At 42.8% G+C, this 12,876-nt stretch overlaps 1 protein-coding gene across 2 annotated transcripts in view; it reads right to left on the minus strand.

Moving 5' to 3' along the window:
* Window positions 1-2,892: 2,892 nt before the first annotated feature.
* The window catches only part of LOC306769490 (phosphatidylinositol-binding clathrin assembly protein), a 121,084-nt gene continuing 111,100 nt past the window's right edge, over window positions 2,893-12,876 (minus strand). For both annotated transcript variants that reach the window (XM_079258107.1, XM_079258106.1), the window contains 3 exons: window positions 10,072-10,128; window positions 9,821-9,937; window positions 2,893-8,190 (listed from right to left, as the gene is read on the minus strand). In XM_079258107.1, coding sequence (XP_079114233.1) covers window positions 8,176-8,190; window positions 9,821-9,937; window positions 10,072-10,128 — 189 coding nt within the window. In that variant the 3' untranslated portion in view covers window positions 2,893-8,175. The remainder of the gene's footprint in view (window positions 8,191-9,820; window positions 9,938-10,071; window positions 10,129-12,876) is intronic.

Raw genomic sequence — 12,876 nt, forward strand, 5'->3', positions numbered from 1 at the left:
AGTTTTCTGAGCTTTCTACAGTGTTACAGTGTTGAATCCTCATCAGACATGTGAACGGCACTGTTTTTTATCACCTAAACGCATGTTTCAGTTTGAGTTTCAGCACTCTCTCCGTTTGGTTTCCATGGCAACAAAAAATGCATCGTTTTAGAGAGTTTTTTTCTACTTCGAAATCCTTGTGACGTACCGGGGGATAAGGTTCGGTGATTGGTTACCTTCTACTGGTTAACAAGGACATGTACAAATACATCAGGCGGGTGGAAAACGTGGGATAAAGTTATTTCCAGCAATGGCTGGTGAGTTTACCAAAGATTCAATTCAATTCAATTCAACTTTATTTATATAGCGTCAAATCAGGGCAATGCCATCTCAAGACGCTTTACAGACAGAGAAGAAAACATAATGAAAGCCAATTCATAACAGCCTATATAAGGAAACCAACAGATTGAGTTGAGTCCAACTCAATCTCCCATCCTGAGGAAGCACACTGGCAACAGTGGGAAGGAAAAAACTCCCTTTTAACAGGAAGGAAACATCCGGCAGAACCCGGCTCAGGACAGGCAGCCATCTGCCTCTGCTGTGTGGGGGGAAGAGGACAGAAAGACAACAGACAACAGGAACTGCTACTCCCGGCCAGGGAGACCTGCTGAGACAGGAGACATACATGTTAATGATGCAACACTGTTATTGGGGGGGGGGGGGGGGGGGGGGATAAAAGAGAGAGAGAAAGAAGCTCAGTGTATCAGGAAATGTACCTCAGCAGTCTAAACCTATAGCAGCATAACTAAGGGATGCTAACCATCCCTAGCTATAGGACTTATCAAAAAGATAAGTCTTCAGCCTAGTCTTAAAGGTGGGGAGGGTGTCTGCTTCCCTAACACTAACTGGGAGCTTATTCCATAAGAGAGACATCCTGCTGCATTCGTTGCTGTGGGTTGCTGTTTTCCACTTTGTTTTCAGGCTCTGATTCAGGTTCCAACATGTAGGACTGTATGCTATGTGCTGACATTGTATTTTATTTTTTTTATTGAGTTCATATTAGCCTAATCCTTCTGTTTATGAGATGTTACAATGACCGTGAAAGCAGTTGCGGTGCGCGCTCCTGATGTAGTACAGTGGTGGGAGGCGGAGCTTAATGCGGAAGAGTCTCAATCCACTCGTTTTGCCCACAGGCTGATCTGACAGCCTACGGAGAGGGTCGGTCTGAAGTAAATAAAGCGATTTGTGACAATAACTCCATCAATCTCAGCCCTTCTGGTCTCAGAAATAAAATAAATTAGCCTGAAATGCTCATAATAGTTCCACTTCAAGGAGCTACTGGTTAGCTATCAAGGAATCCAAAGATGACTGATCTGGTCACCAGTAAGTACTGGTTAAGTATCTATTAGTCCCAGATTGGTTCCTCTTTTTCTTTTGGATAACTAACCAGTCATTCCCTAATAAGCCTTCCCTTTGTGGTCACCAGTATGTACTGGTTAAATACACATTATGTTCTGATCCACCTCTAAGGTGTTCCCAGTAACTAAGCAAATTTTCGGTCCAGTATTGCAAAGTGTGATCGTATGATGTATTTCTCCTCCGTCAGCAGGACTCTGACTGCTGGTCTCTTTCCAGTCCTCTTCATCCTAACCAGTCCAGGCACATGGCTGTCCTTCCCGCCATCGTCCGTCGCCTCGTGCTCCTCAGTAAGCAGGACTGACTCAGAGAAGATTCATTGCAGCAGTTTTCCCTAGACTGCTTGTAATTTGCTTTTATGAACACAGTTTATAATAAACTGGTAAAAATTAATCTGTTTGAACGGATTATATCTGTAAACAGTCTTCAGATAACTTTGGTGTGAACTGACATCTAACAAAGCTGAAATGAATCGAATGTGCATTTCAACATGTCCCAATCTTCCATGGTTTTTCTCCCAACTTTACATCATGCTGCATTTTAAAAAGAAAAACTTGTTGGTTTTAGCTTCGCTCTTAAAGTTTTGTAAATATTTAACTTTTTTCTTTTTTTTTAAAAAATTCCTTTTTTTTTTTTTACATTCATTTGCCAGTCGGAAGCTGGTAGTTCTAAGACTTTACAGATTGAAGCAGCAGGTGGAACAAAACATGTAATTTTCATGAAGCTCTGAATGTAAGATGCATTTATTGTTCTACACAAAGTGGCTAACCTTTACTAAAAGAAAACAGAAACACTAATATAAAAAAATAAAATAAAAAAAACCCCTAAAAACTAGCGATATCCGATATACTGACTTTGTCCAACTCTTAATTTCCGATAAAAACATTTTTGGACCGCTTTGTGCCAAACAAAAATGTCTATAAAAATATATATGACATTATTTTAAGTTAGAAGAGACATAGATGAAGAGTTTGGTACATAATAAGTGCATGTTGTGTAAAACTTGTATCAGTTTTTACTTTTTTAATGACAAGTAATAACCTTTATTGCATTTTAATGTCGATATCGACTGTTAACATCGGTGTGCCAATAATATCGGAACGCCAATAACATCAGTCCGCCGATAATATCAGTCCGCCGATAATATCGCACGGCCGATAATATCGCACGGCTGATAATATCGCACGGCCGATAATATCGGAATGGCGATAACATCTGTATGCATATAACATTGCTATGCCGATAATCATTATGCAGAGGATATCGGTACGGTGATAGTATCTGTACACAGATAAGATCGGTATGCCGATAATATCGGACATCTCTACTTTAAACATCTTTCAGCTTCAGCAAAGAAGCCGGTGAAAAAATATGAAAATACTCAACCACCCTGATGAGTATCGAGTAAAGAGCCTGTTTTAATTTGACACATTCTTGTTTTCTCATATAGCTACAGTTAAAGAAAACAAAAAACCAGACAAGAGCTTAGGAATGGAAAATGACTTTTTTATTTCTTTCCAAAAAGAAAAAAAAAAAAGAGAAAACAAATCCCGAGGACAAACAAATATACTGCTGTAAAATAATAGCCTGTAATCTTAGTCAACTGTAACATTTGTTTTGCCTTTCCATGCTTGATACAATCCATATATTTCTGCTTTAAATAAATAGAAACATGTACAAAGAGATGGGGGGGAGGAGACAGATTAACAGGTGTTCGCTGAAAACATTTGGCATCACTGAGAATTCATGACTGATCCTGATGTAGGTAAATCTGCACCGTCTGTCTGTGTAGCCTGCCCCCACGGCTAGTGATCACACCTATATACCGCTGTAATGACGCTAATATCTTCCATTATCAGCAAAAAAAAAACCAAACAAAAAAAAGAATAAATGAAAATAATGTGGCTGCAGATTATGTAGGTATGTCTGTAAGCTCTGTGTCGTGTATTTCTATATATACAGAATAGTGAGGCAGCAATCCGAGGGTTCTTACCAAAAAAAACACACACCAATGTAGAAAAACCAGAACGTGCACAAGAGATCTTTGATTCAAACCAACTCACTGACGAAACAAGGAAAATACCACAATCCTTCTCTTAGTTCTTTTCACATCACACGGGCTTTGACTGAGACGCACGGCCGCGGGACGCCGCGGGACGCCGAGCCAACCCGCCGGCGGCCGGTGCTGCAGGTACCCCGTCTTTGGGGAGAAGAAAACAAAAAAAGGGTTTGGTGCTTTTTCTTCTACTGGCTGCTGGCCAGTTCTCCGTCAGTTTCAACCCAAAGCCGCAAACGGACCCCGGGCATCAGCATCGCCGCCGTTATCATGCTTTTTGGACACCAAACTAAACAATCATGCAGTCGTTGACCTTCTGTAGAGGGAGAGACGTGACACTGGAGAGAAAACAGATTTAAACCTGACATCAAGGTTCATCTTTCCCCACCTCCTCCAGGTTTAATGCTACAACTACGCAGAGAGGCGGCAGCAGCTTCAGGAGTTGAGAGAAACTGTGGTGGTGGCTGGAAACGGCGTCCGAGCTCGAGGAACGAAGCTGGCGAATCCTCAGCCAAACTCGGAATAAACAGAAACGTTTAGTCATGATAACGCTTTAACAGCTGGAGATGAAGACCGGAGCCAGGAAACCTTTCCCTCCACATCTCCCCGTGAGACCCGGAGACGAAGGAAAGCCTCCGACGGAGCCGGCTTTCGCGCAGAGACGATTCTACGTTTCACAGAGAGAAGAACAGAAACGCGTCACTAAGCAGGAAGGAAAGGAAAAAAGCTGCATTTCCGAGCAGCAAATCGAGTCATTCTGCTTCCCAACGACGTTCCTAACATCAGGAATCTGCATCAGAACATCGCAGTTAAGACCAGGGTGATGATGATGATGACCTGATTCTGAGTCAGAGCCGCAATAACGAGGCTCAAGCGCCGATTTACAAGAATAGAGACAGTAAGACAGCTGTCCCCACAACAGAGAGGAGGGGAGCAGAAAGGAACCGCGATTTGATCTCATCTGGAGCCGAGGCGGAAACTGGTTTCATGAGCGTCCAAGTCCGGGCTCAAAACTTCCCTAGAGATGAGGAGGAAGAGGAGGAGGAGCTCCTCGTTTGGGGATGAAGGGAACATGAAGAGGAGGAGAGACGGACGGATCGTGTTGCTCCAGGTTAAACATGCTCGTCAGAAACTTCATGGACGTCAAACCTTTCAGAAAACGTGTCGTAGCTACGAACCGCTGACATAAACCCAGCCTCCAGGGGGCGTTGAGGTGTGTGTGTGTGTTACCGCTGGTTACTGTGACATCTTTTTCCCGCCCACAGAAGCACGATAAGCCATCAGACTGTGGACGTTAAGAGTCCAAGGTTCACTCGCCACAAAGTATAAAAGCTGCTGCGGGAATCTCCGGTTATTCCATGTCAGCTATTCCAGGAATTCCCACCTCAAATCCAGTTTAGTTTTTCCTCCCGCTGAGTCCGCATGAAGGAGAAATCCTGATTATTCCTTAGGTTACAGACGTTTTCTTCACACTAAATGCGGTTTAATTAACTTTTTCAGGATGAAAAGGTTTAATGTCAGAACCTTTAACGTCGCAGGTTATCTTATCAACTAGTGAGGTTAGATTTTATTTACTGGATAAAAACACTTTTATAATGTTTTAAAGGTTATTTAAATAAATCCCTAAATAGTCAAGAAGTCAAAGCTGATTAATGTTTAATACAATAACAAAAAGTTCTGCCGCTACTGCTTTAATATTCAGGGTTCTTCATCACCTGGAGGCGTCCTAAACTGTGAATAAAAAAAAAAAAAACAACTAAAAAAAAAACATTTAAGGTGGGAAACTGCCTGGTTAACCTGACATGGAATAACCCACTAGCATTAATCAGACCATGTTTCAATCAGAAAAGCGGGATATGTTGGCGTGTGCCTCGCTGGTGAGGTCCAGTCAGACAGTTTGCAGGCTGCTGACACAACGACGGGCAGAAGGAGGTCGATGGATGGAGGCTGTGAGGACCACTGGGGGATAAAACCCCTAAAAAAACCAAGAAAAACCACCTTAAAAGCCAACGCTGGAGCAACATTTACAGCAAGATGTCAGCTGGCTCAATGCTGGAAAGAAATGCGTGGGGGTTTTAATCTACAGCTAGAAGACGGCAACACCGATGGGGACAGTAGAGCTATCGCTTCTAAACACTGACGGAGAGGAAGAGGCAGCGGAGGGTCTTCCTCATACGAGGCTACGCTAACACACGACTGACGAGAAGCTTTAAGAGCAGAATCTACCAACAGCGACAGGTGGGACAATCTAGACACAATCTTGTATTTATAATCGATTTTTTTTAAAATATATTACACATCTACACACAGTAAGTAGTGACAAAGCAGGGCAGAAGTAGGACCATAAGCTTTTAGAGACTTCACAGCAGAGTGGACGATGGGATCCATACTGGATCATCGCTGATGGGTGGGATGGAGATGGTCGGACTGGGGGACGGCGTTACAAAAGAGCTACAGGTTCAATGTGAGCGTGGCAGGAAAACCTGCAAACCTGCAAACAAACGTCCAATCCCTGTTTGTTCCGCAGCTTCTGCAGAGCGGTTCGCTTCAGTGCAACGTCTTCTTTTTTTTGCATGTGCATTTTCGCATTTCTTTTTTTTCTTTTTATAGAAAAACAAATCAAAAGACAATTTTTGTGTCAAATTTGACCCTCAGAAATAGCCCTCAATGGAAAAATGTACACAAAAACGTGTAAGCGTACACGTAAGTACGGCCAACAGTGCGTCGCGCACAATGCAGGACGGATGTTCTGGCTTGTGCCACAAAGTTCAACCCCAACTTATGCTGGAGTTCAGAGTTCAGAGTCATTCAGAGTCCAGTTTACTCACTTTAATTTAGTGCAATTGAAAATGAATCAGCTCGACTCGCTCAGTGCTGCTGTCATCTATCACTGAAACATGATGCGGATCCGGGAAAAACAAGCGAAAGACATCTTTACAATCTGGACGAGAAAAACGGGTCCACAAAAGGTGGCCAGATGCTAATGGTGCCATCAGGCTAACAAAAAGGCTAATGATCCTAATAAACACACAGTTAGCAAGACAAAAAATACACACTTCTGTCATTTTCCCAGCTGGAACGCCCAGTTTAAGGCCTCGTCACACCAACATTTAAAATGTCAAATTTCTCCCCTAGTCGCATAAAAGTTTGAAGGCAAATTGAATTGTTGATACCGGTCGATTAGCAGGAGAAGCTAGCTTAGCAGCGCTAATGGGAGGGGACGATACACAGAACCCAAATATAGAATGCTTATTAGCGTGTTGCACCATTTATCTTTATTTGATTTCATCAGATGCAGCAGAATCTGCTGCACAAATGGGGGAATGTTTGCAGACAAAACAGCTTTTCATTGAAATGCATAAACTTTCTGTCAAGTTAGCAACCAAGCTAATGGACTGCTAACTGAGGATGCAGCACATTTACATCCCCTTAACACTCGGTGTGACGTTAGAGGACTTCTCCATGTAAACCAGGACGCAACATGAGGCCATCGAACATGGCATGTATAAAATTTAGGGCATCTGACTGACTGACTGATTAGCATTTAGCTTTAGTTGGGGAGACATGCATGTATTGTTGCGTCCAGCCTTCATGGGTATTAAAAAAAAACAAACAAACAAAAAAAAACATTTAAAGAATCAAATGATACATAAATAAGGTGCCAGACGAAGGTAAAAAAAAAAAAAAAAAACCCAGAAGAGAAGGGAAATAGAAGATAAAGGGGCTGAATATCAATAATTGTCACTATGACTATTAGCATGTTGTTCAGCAGGTAGCATGTTAGCCGTTAGCTCACATGCTAACAGCTACTAACAACAATCAGAGCCAAATACTTCACAGCCAATCAGATGATTTTTCCCCTGGTGTGACTGAGTCCCCAGACAGTGTTGTCCAACACTGCTGTCTTCACCGATCCTCGTCTCCTGGTGCGAATCTGAACGAGAACGCAGACTTTAGCTTGAAACTCATGACGACAAAAAGCTCGACTACCGCCGACGAACGTGCCGACAAACGGCTGTAACATTCAGGAAAGGCGGGGCCAAGAAAACAAGACTGGAAGTACAAAGTCATCCCAACAGAGTGGAAAATCGCAGGCTGAGAAAATTTTCACTCGTCAAACGGTGAGGATGGAGAATGAGGAGGAGGCCGGCCGTGAAGGTTTTGTCTGAAACAACTGCTACACGCACACACACACATACTCGTCCTCTTTTTAAGTGCTCCAAGTTGCTGCTGCAGGCAAACGGCAACCCAAAGAGGACAAATAGCACCAGTATGAAATAAAGCTAATTTTGCGGCAGACTCTCCGCAGTCTGACAGAAAACCAGAGGTAGGATTTCCTCCCCTCTCGTCCCTCTCCTAACCCATCACTCCATCCGTTCGGTTTGAAACACAAATCAAGACGATAAACAGAAAGAAGCTACACACACACACACACACACACACACACACACACACACACACACACACACAAATGACAGGAGTTGTTTTGGACAATGATCAGCCAGGGCGACACCTCCCTTCCCTCACTCCTCCTTTACTTCATCACGATTTCTCTTCTTCTTCTGTCTTCAGTTTTTGTGTTGATCGGTTTTCTTGTCGTCTGTCGGTCTCTTGAGTCGATGCACTTAAATCGTTCCTCCGTCCATGTGATCATCTTGTGTTTTCTTCTGCTGTTTGTCGCTTTTGGCACTCTGCTTCTCCCCTCCCCCCCCCCAGCGGTTGGATTACATAAACTGCATCTGAACAGACAGAAAGTAAAGAGATGAGAGGGATCGTTTACTTCCAGCAGAAGGAAACTGACATGGTGATGAAGAGGAAGCAGGATGAGAAATCAGAAATAATAATTCACACAAAAACACATTTTTCATTGAGCTTTTTAAAAACACTTTTCCATAAAAGCACCGAATCGTTTAATCTGTTGTGGTTTGAAGCATTTGAACCGACTCATCAGTAACCAACGAGTCATTTCATCGGTGCCAGACGTGACGTGTCGAAGAGCTAACCAGGATAATGAACGTTCGTCGTTAAGCCGCTGCAGCACAATCATACAAACACTGGGGAATGTTAAAGGCTCCGTCTGGATTGCATCCAACGTTTGTCCACATTCACATAAGCCTTTTCATCCGAATCAGAGTCCGTTTGCTTGGAAAGTCCGCTTCGTTTGGGGAAATGTTAACGCGTCAAACGAATTCTGATTCGGACCAAAGAAGTGGACTCGAGCCGCCTACAAACGCAGGTCTTGGCAGGTTTCAAGCGGCCCAAATCCAGGAAGCGTATTATAAAATAAAACTACTTTCTGCATTTGACGAAGCATTGCATTGTGGGTAAATATATAGCGATGGTGTTAAGAGTCTGCGTCCATTGTTGCAGTATATTTCTGTGGAAAACTCGCATATGACAAAATAAAAAACCCAAAACGACTATAGTCTTCTCCATGTTTAGCTCGCAACGGAGGTGTCTTCTTCACGTAGGTCTTGTCCTCTCTTTTACGAAATACTAGAGCAGCGCCACCTTTGGTGGAAACGGGGATATATTATATTAAGGTTTTGGCGCGTTTGACCAAAATGCAGGGTAAATGCGATCCACATGGATAAGCCCTCCTACTTGATTGAGCCAAGTCTCCAATCGGACAGAGTCTAGCGGACGATCCTGATGTGAATATACCCTCAATCCCAACTCTATAGAAGTGGGGACGCTTTTTTCTGGATCGGCCTTGATGTCTGTCTGAAAACGATAAAACAGAAAGAGCCCAGGATTTTTTTTTTTTTTGTAGACAACAGCGAGAAAAATCTGCCGACTCATCATCCTTCATGCTTTCTGTCACTTGTTGCTGTGAAAACGCCTAAATTCCCTCCAAACATCGTAACCAATCAAATTTCTTGGAAACAAGCGATCTGAAACACACACACACCGTGGTCTGAACACACCGTGAGAGCGTTTGTCACATCCGGTTAACTAGGTTTCACCTGGATGGGGATAAATTTCGCCCGTCTCTGGTCGCCCCCTGTGTGTTGAGTCCATTAGACCAGTGTTTATCAATTCCGGTCCTCAGGCCCCCCCGCCCTGCATGCTTTCTAGGCAACCCTACTTTAACACACCTGAATGAAATAAAGGTCTGCAAAGGCTTGATGAGGAAGTTCAGTAATCTGACTGCGGCGCTTTGGAGGAGGAACGTGTCAAAAACATGCATGGCGGGGGGGCTTTGAGAAACACAAACAAGTGGCCCAGAGCTGCTTGTATACAAACTAAATAAAGCCTTGACACATTTTAAGGCTGTAATTTGCACTACTCTCCATCCAACCAACAAATCAGGTGTGTGATTCTGTCTGAAAGCACATCTGTACGGTGACAGCGTGGGATCTAACTTACCTGGGCTCCTGACATGGGTGCGAAGGGGTTAGTGGGTCTGAGAACAGGCTGGTTGTACATCACTGGCTGTGGAGCCATGACAGGTACCCCACCCATCTGACCCATCTGGGGAGGGACCTGAAGAGCAGAACTACACTTTACAGTCATGGACAAACATATGAAGCCAGACATAAACACAAGGTAATGGGCTGGGAGGTAAAAGAAACCATTATGTTCAGAAGTACTGGCTTAAAGCGTTTGTATATACTCACCATTCCATACACAGGCACTTGTGGTGTGGTCATGGGAAAAGCCATTGGAGCTGGAGGCTGGAAGAAAAACACACGACCTCAGCACCAAAATCTCTCCACACTCGAACCTTTTCGTCTTTTTTCCTCCAAATCTCACTTTCAAACATTAAATTCAGAGTGAATTTATACAAATGTGTCCTGAAAGAACCAAAAGACAATCAGAAAAGCAAGCGCGTGAGGATTTCAGAGCACGGCGTGCTGTGAAGGTGCTTAGCGTGTTCCCGCTGTGAGGAATCATTACTGCCACTTTAAAAAGACGGCCACAATAGGACAGTGTTGGATTCTGCTTCGAGTGCTTCACAAATCAAATCCTGCACCTGAATGGGCTTCAAATTCAACTTGACGGGCAATTTGCAGCAATCGTTTGTGACCCAGGCACTTCTGCATCAAAGCCTCCAGTTTGAGTTCAACAAATTGGTCATTTATGTGTCTGTTGCAAGTTCAGGTATCAGTGACGGAAAGATGAGACGGGTTGAAGTGGTGGTGGACGGTCGAACACACAAACATGGCGACTGTGGTTGTTTTACAGCTCGTAGAGGGAAAGAGAAAGCAAAGCAAAGGCGGCGACTGACGGCTTCCATTCAGGATCAGGAATTCCTTGTTCGCCGTGGTTGGGGGATTCGCGACCGATTCGCTAAAGGTCAGTTTAGTCCCTCGGAAATCACTTTAAAAAAAAAACAAAAAACAAAAAAAAACGTACTGAAGCACACTGCTGTCTTCACAGACCTAAGCCAGCACTGTAAATCCAACGATTTGGAGCGCTTCAATCACCCCCTCTGTGATAAAACTTATCGGTTGCTGCCACGGTGGAATAGCTCCAGCTAGATGTGGAACAAAAACAACAACATTATGTATATATATATTTTTTAAATTGGCTTTTTTCCCCCTTTTTTTTTTTTTTTAACTCTGTTGTATGCATTTTCTTTATCTGGTTTAATTAATTAACTTATTCTTGTATTTAGATTGTGGTGAGGTTCTCGATAAGCCCTTATAGGGTTTCCAACTTCCTCAGCACTGTATTTATATCACTTAATTTATACACTTATCATTTGAACTTCTCCTCTTACTTTTTTTTCCTCTATGAATGTTCTACTTTTATTTTTAAAGTGCAAACTCAAACTCTGGAGAGCAGGACTACTAGGACCCCTTTTTTGTTTTGTCATATATTGTCTATTTAACTGTTTTTATTCAAGCTTTTAATGTTGATTTATTTTATTAACTTGTACACCATTTTGGATACCTTATGAAAGTGCTCTATAAATAAAGTTTTAATTGATTTGATTGAGCTATAATACCATCAAAAAGCAGAATTAGCTGCTTTGTATGATGGAAAATTATGAATTTTATTAATCAAAGTAAAGTGATGGTGGGTTTATGGTCAGGGTAAAAAAAAGAAACATTTTGGTTTAATTATCGTTTACGTATTGAACCTTTTAACACCGGCTGATCTGTATAAACTGGTTTTGTTTTGCCGTATAGCTACAGTAAACGTTTCATAGGTTTAATTGCTGGTTAGTGTCTCATATCTGTGCACTGTGTGGGATTTTACTGGGTGTGCTTCTTCCCAGGTTTTCACTCTCACATGTTATCTAGACTCGTATAAAATCTCACAATAGATTCAATTCCTGTTTTTTCTTCTACACACACAGAGTGCCGTGAGGATGACGCTTTTGGCAATCAACTAAACAACTACTTCCTAGCAACTTTGTTCAAGCTACTTTAGTGTTGCAGACAAACAAAAAAAATCTTATTTATTCAAAATTTTTAATTTAGTTTCTAATGGCTCGATCACTGGGGAATAAAGTAGTTCAGCTTTCTTTTTTCTTTCCTTAGGGCCGGAGAAAGCCTTTAAAGGGCCTGGAGCAGAGTCTGAGTTAGGGGCCCCATCCCCTTTTAATCCAGCTATTGATGGTACTTGGTCATTTCAAACACATGCAACAGGCTCATTTATTTGCACTTCTTGTTGTTAGTTTATAATAATTCAGGCTGTCGGTTTCCAAGCACCATTAATGGCTTCCTGGTGGTATGGGACGACCACAGGTTTAATTTGCTTATCCCTTGGGCTGCCTTTGTTTCTGATTGACAGGTAATTTAGCCTTCTAAAATAGAGGCAGTATGTTATTAGATAGTTAGGATCTGCTATGGCTGCTGTCTTAAGTTGACCACCCGATGTCAGTAAGTGTGGTGCACTGTTAGATTTTAAGCTCATTTATGAAGTCATGTCAGCCTAACTGCTAAACACTGCCCCCAAGGTGTCTGGAGGTTTCCAAATACACAAGCTTTCTGAAAGCAGACCAAATTCTGTCAATAATCCCCGGCTGCAGAAAGGGCCGGGCCTGGATATTGAGCGGAGTTGGACGTCAAATGGGCGTGGTTAGGGTTAGGGTTAAGGCGGGGTTGGACATCCAGCCCCGTCTCATTCTCCAGTCTGCAGCCAAGACCCTCTCAGTTCTGCATACAAAAGTCGCAGGAGATGAACAGAAAGTTTTGTCAGAGTCTTTGGTGTGAAGCCTATGTTTTAAAAAATCCACAAGCCAAGGGGTTACTTAGTCTTTTCTTAAAAAAAAAAAAAAGTTCTCTGAGCTAATTTTTGAAGCTCAAGATAGGTCTGTCCTGAGACGCTCGGCTGCAGGAATGTCCAGTTCTTCCTCAACAAACCCGACCAGACATTAACGGGTCATTAAAGGTGCTTTCAGAGTAGTCCGCGAGACTCGGTCCGATTGGGGACCCGGATCAGCTGTAGGGGGTTGTATACATGCATTGTGT

The sequence above is a fragment of the Telmatherina bonti genome (genome assembly GCF_933228915.1).
Source record: "Telmatherina bonti genome assembly, chromosome: 18".
Classification (NCBI taxonomy): Eukaryota; Metazoa; Chordata; class Actinopteri; order Atheriniformes; family Telmatherinidae; genus Telmatherina; species Telmatherina bonti.